Genomic DNA, 5,436 nt, shown 5'->3' with positions numbered 1-5,436 from the left:
CAAAGCACAAAATGTTATTTTATTTACAAAGTTTTTGTCTTACAGAAAGTAAAAATGTAGCTACAACCTTGATTTGTGCCACAGGCTGCCACACTAAAATGATGGCCTGCTTGTCACACAGTTGCTATAGCAATCTTATTGGGAAATTTGGAACAAAAACTAAAGGGGGTAGGAAATGTCAACACAAAAAAAAAAAAAAAAAAAAAAAAGAAAGAAAAAGAAAAAAACACTTTCAACAAAATATTAAAAGCACAGACCCAAAACTAAATACCAGTCCCCAAAGTCCCCAAAGGTTTTGGAACACAAACGGGCAGGGGATTGACAGTGAACTTGTGGAATGCCGAGTAAGCCACCGATCCAGAAGGCTTTCATTCAGCTCGTGGCTCCATTTGAACAGCTCCACCTGTCCGGTACAGTCTTGCCCCCACAGGGAGCTTAGCGCTTGGGTAAGGGAAGAGTTGTGGAGGGGGAGAGAGGTTGATGGGATAGCCAAGGTGTTGAAAAGGAAGGAGAGGGAAAGGTTGGTAACAGAGTTGTTCATTGGCTTTTAATCATCCTCGTCATCGTCGTCATCATCATCATCCTCATCCTCTGCTTCTCGTTTTCTCTTCTCACCTTTTCCTCCTTGCACTTCTTCGGAGCGAGAGAAAATACGTCACTTACTAGTGTTGTCAAAAGTATCGACCTCGATACCAAATCAATACGGAAATGTTAAAAATGTGACGTTTTGAGTGGCATCGTATAAACACCTCTGACTGGCCATTGTGCTCAAGAGCTCATAAAATATGTCTGTGATTGGCTACGACAAACAACGCTTCACAAACACGTTGTAAAAAATACATCAATGACGCTTTTCACAGAGCGCTTGCACATATAGACATAGAGCATTTGAATGCAGGTGTCTATCAGCCTACCGGTCTGCTGGTCGATGCCTGCTTGTGCTTTCAAATGCTCCTGCTTTCAAAACACTTCCGTGTTCTTTCAAGCCGCTGCCACACATTAATCATTGTAGCCAATCACAGGCACATCCGATGAGCACAATGACCAGTCACAGGTGTTTACGATTACAGCTCAACAGAGCTCGAAGTGTCACATTTTTAACATTTCAGTATCGATTTGGTATCCAGGTCCAAAAAAAGGTTCATTTTAATATAACTCACCTTCTTCCTCATCGTCGTCATCATCGTCATCTTCATCCTCTACTTCTCCATCCTGACCAAAGTCTTCCTCCTGAAACCAACAAGGCATGTAATTAAATCTCTCACAAATAAAAAGTCTCCATAGTCAACAATTAAAAGAAAACTCGTACCTCATCTTCTCCACTGCCATCCTCGTCATCCTCCTCACCTTCAACCTCATCTTCGTCGTCATCGTCATCTTCCTCTTCATCAAAATCCTCCTCTCCATCCTCATCCTCCTCCTCTTCTCCTTCTGTGATTAAAATGACAAAGAAACATTGGTAACCCCAAAAATGAACAGCTGTTTAAACACTAAAACTGAGAGCTAGCCACACCAACCCTCATCATCGTCATCATCGACTCCATCAGCTTCTCCGTCAGAGTCCGACGCCTCGCGGTCATCCATATCATAGCCGTCCAGATATGTGAGCTGTGGAAGGAGTTTGAAGACGCTTTCCCGGTAGTCATTCAAATTTGTGACTTCGCAATTGAAAAGGTCAAGACTTTTCAAATGGTCAAGTTTTTTCTGCCAAAATAAACACATCAAAAATCACAAAACTGTACAACTCCATGTTTTGTTTTATTTTCTTAATTTTTGTTGAGGAGCACAGCTCAAATGTTTTGTACACTTAAGAGGGATAGTTTGTTAAAAATGTTTATTTACTCATCCTTTTGTCATTGTAAAAACTTTTTTCTTAGGCGTATTTTTTCTTAGATTTCGAGAAATGTCTTTTTTGTACCTACAACGGAAGTCAGTAATTATGTTTCCATCCAACAATTATTATGTGCATAACCATAACAGTTTAATAACCAACATATTGCCTTTTGTGTTCCGCAAAAGAAAGTCTTAGGTAAGTCTTACAGGTTTGGAATGACATGAGGGTCGTTTTCATTTGTTGGGTCGCTTTAACCCTATGAAGCCTGACATTTCCAAAATATTTTTTAATTGATATATAAAATGTTTAAGAAACTTAAGACAAAATCTTGAAAAATAAATAAATAAAAAATACAGGGGAAAAATTCAAATCAAGATCAAGATCAAGAATTCAAGATCAAAACTATGAAAAATATACATTTTTTTAATGAAATTTTGTCTGCGGTTACTGATATTTATATGGCCAGAAACTAAGATGGAATGCTGACTGATTGTAATGCAAAGCAATTAATAGGCTTAAGCTGCAAAAAATTGAATGTGGAAAATGAATGATGTGCAAGTTCATGAGACAGGAAGTTGTACAAACCAAGGGTTCCAATGTGCTGATGTCTTTTAGTTTGTTGCCACTTAGGTTTAGATGTGTGAGATTGGGGAGTTTTTCGGCTAAAACATCAAGGCCACCAGAAATTCTGTTGTCACTGAGTTCCAACTGTAAATGAAAATACATATATCAGAACACAAATAAGATAATACTGCATTATAGAGATCAGTAAACAATGTGCGAGATTACCTTTTTAAGTTTTCCGAGTTTAGGAAGGTTGGAAACTGAGAGTAGACCAACATTTATCAAACTTAGAAATTCAAGATTAACAAATTCTGCTGTGAGGCCCTCGATTTTCCCTTCATTTGATCTGCAGTTGTCAAGGACAAGTTCTCGTACCTAAGGATCCAAGATAAAAGCGACAATGTAAATATTGTAACACAGGTGTTAATAAGATTGAACAACAATAACATAAAAGTATACAAGTGTAGCAAATTTGAGCACAGGGGGTGTTGGACACGGTGGCTAACATGGGAATGCTCAATTGGAGGCGACAAACTATGCTAGTTAAAAAAAAGTTTCTCAACTGGGAAAAAAACCCAACAACAATGGGTTTTTGCAAATAAACTTGTTTTAAGTGTGGTGGGGATTCGGATGTTTTTGCCTTATACGTTCGTAGAGAGATTAGTTAAGAAACTAACATGAAAACCATTGAGGACGTTTTGTTAAGCGGTCGCTGCTGTTGTTGCATGGCCCTATGGCTCACACTGTCGCAGCGAGTCACCAATGAGAAAACAGCAGATTACACGCCGACAGCCAGACAACATGGACATATCCGAAAGACACCATCGTCTTTTTTGTGAAATTTTGTGAGACAAACTGCAATTGGAAGGGTTCGTAAGCGCTTGTGTAAGATGGAAGCGATATGTCGATGGCGTATTCCTGCTGCGAAAGACGAAGACAGAGCGGAAATTAGTGAGACAAAAATGGAGAGTTTCTTTCTCTCATGACAACATGGCGCCTCCTCAGATAGGCTAACATTGACAAAAACACTCTACACATTCAACAAACCTCAAGCGCTGCGTTTGAAACCCTGACTCTGTGCGGTTAAAGTTACTTCGCTTACAGAATAATATTTTACGTTACGTTTTGTTGATTTTTATAACAGTATTTAAACATTTCCGCCGGGTTGTCAAACCAAACTAGCACATGTACACTACGTTAGCTTTTTTTTTACTCAATCGATGGTCCCGTCCTTGCACTCGTTTTGCTACTTAATATACCTTTAAAATGTGTTTAAGTCATCACCGGGAGTGTTTATTGAGTATGAGCGTTAGTTTAATCGGTAACGTTAGTGGCGCGTGGAGAGTAATGGCGGGAATCAGTGTCTCGCAGCAACGAGCAACAATATAACGAATAAAACTCAACACGGTCTCGTTAATAACAAATACATGTTAAATAATACATGGATAAATACAACTTTTGAACATTTATTTGCAGTTTAATTAAAAAACGTATTAAAATATCAGTTTATTCATAAATCGATAAGCCATGGTGCCCTTAAAAAAATTCATAATGCGACTGTATGTGCGTCAAATTACATATATTTACATTACTTTTTTTTTTTTTTTAAATCGGTGGTCTTATTATTACTCGTCCTGAACATCGTAGCAAAGTAAGAGCTATACTGTAGTGTGATTAGATCAAAATGTGACCGTATTTAAGAAAATGTGTAAGGGGTTGGTTATCCTCAGATATATCTGGTTTACTTTAGCTTTTAAGTGGATGTAATAAAGGGCGCCTCATGTTAGCAACAAACATGGCCACCGCGGTGAAATAAACCATCCCATCCATATTGTACCACGCCGATGTTAAAACGAGCAAATATTAAGCATAAAAGCATGCTAGATCATGAATACACACATCCAGCATGGGGGTCTTAAAATGCTGCAATAATGCCTTCAGCTTCCCAAAGTACTCAGTGTTTCTTACACAGTCAGTAGGAATCCTTTCATATCAAAACAAGACGAATGAACATTAATGCTGTGAATATACACGCATTACTTTCTCTGTGCCAGGGGTATTACACCCATGTGCTTACCATTAAACTACTACACACAGGTCAGTTAAAGTAGAAAGTAGCACAGCTAGCATGGCTGGGCTCAAAACTAAAGGTTTGGCTCAAAATTACTCACATCAGATGGTGTCCTGTTCCTCAGCTCCAAATGAATCCTCTTTTTCATGTCCATATCGCCCTCAAAAGTTGGACTCTTCCCTCTTGGGTTCTGGAGGAATTTCTGTTCAGCCCAAAAGGTAGAAAGATGCCTTAATGGAGGGAGAATATGGGACTGTATAATGATCTGAGCCCAGCGCCAAGTTACTCTGGGAGAGCAGAAACCATGGAGGGAAACGGCACTGAAACAAATATATACTCAATAGCGCCATCTCTGACCAACGACGCGCACTACAGTCACACAAACACAAGATCAACGACATCAGTGCTGCATTACAGTATGACATGGGAAGCTTGTCGAAATTTTGTACTTACAGTAAAATTGGTTGGAAAGTACCATATATTTTAATGCAATGTATTGTCGTATCATTAAATAATGTTTAGTGTGGCTTTTAAGTACACATTCATACATCATCTTGTTAATTTCATGCAAAATCAACATTTTATTTTCCTTGTTACACCAAGTTAGTTATTCTAGCTGAGACAGCCATTTTATATTAAAAATATTCAGTTATTTCATTATTAAACTAATGTAAAATAGCAAGATATTAAATCCAAAATGTTTTTAAATTCTTAAAGATTTTAATTCAAAAAATTCCACAAATGTTGATGTTCTATCATCAATTAGCTATATTTATAGGGTATTTAAATATATATTTAATATACTATAATATGTTTTATATAGGCTTTTATTCATTTATTTATACTTTATTTTCCCTATTATGAATTTTTTTGTATACTCTTTCCAAAACAATGTAGTATATTGTATTTATTTCATTAGGTTAACACTGTCTGGGAAGCAAACCACTTTATACCCCAGACTAGCCTA

At 37.6% G+C, this 5,436-nt stretch overlaps 1 protein-coding gene across 2 annotated transcripts; it reads right to left on the bottom strand.

Annotated features, from left to right (window-relative positions):
- anp32b (acidic (leucine-rich) nuclear phosphoprotein 32 family, member B) lies at nucleotides 1-4,820 on the bottom strand. 2 transcript variants are annotated; one of them, XM_067441615.1, is made up of 7 exons: nucleotides 4,570-4,820; nucleotides 2,624-2,773; nucleotides 2,420-2,542; nucleotides 1,518-1,704; nucleotides 1,310-1,431; nucleotides 1,161-1,230; nucleotides 1-633 (listed from the first exon to the last, which is right to left on the bottom strand). In XM_067441615.1, exons 1-7 carry the CDS (start codon nucleotides 4,621-4,623, stop codon nucleotides 548-550), a joined length of 792 nt encoding a protein of 263 aa, XP_067297716.1. In that variant the 5' UTR covers nucleotides 4,624-4,820; the 3' UTR covers nucleotides 1-547. The 2 variants fall into 2 exon arrangements, with proteins under 2 accessions (XP_067297716.1, XP_067297717.1); XM_067441616.1 differs by having other exon boundaries at nucleotides 1-630; nucleotides 4,570-4,813.
- Nucleotides 4,821-5,436: the final 616 nt, after the last annotated feature.

The sequence above is a fragment of the Pseudorasbora parva genome, chromosome 4, assembly GCF_024679245.1.
Source record: "Pseudorasbora parva isolate DD20220531a chromosome 4, ASM2467924v1, whole genome shotgun sequence".
Taxonomy (NCBI): domain Eukaryota; kingdom Metazoa; phylum Chordata; class Actinopteri; order Cypriniformes; family Gobionidae; genus Pseudorasbora; species Pseudorasbora parva.
Note: the sequence above shows the minus strand (reverse complement) of the source record. Positions and strands in the feature narration are given on the sequence as shown.

Bases quoted from the DNA above. Each gene is read 5' to 3' on its own strand.
- anp32b (XM_067441615.1), bottom strand. From the start codon at position 4,623: ATGGACATGAAAAAGAGGATTCATTTGGAGCTGAGGAACAGGACACCA. The intron at 1,432-1,517 runs GTTGGTGTGGCT...TTTTAATCACAG, and splicing joins CGATGATGACGATGATGAGG to AAGGAGAAGAGGAGGAGGAT. The intron at 1,231-1,309 runs GTACGAGTTTTC...TGTTGGTTTCAG, and splicing joins ATGGCAGTGGAGAAGATGAG to GAGGAAGACTTTGGTCAGGA.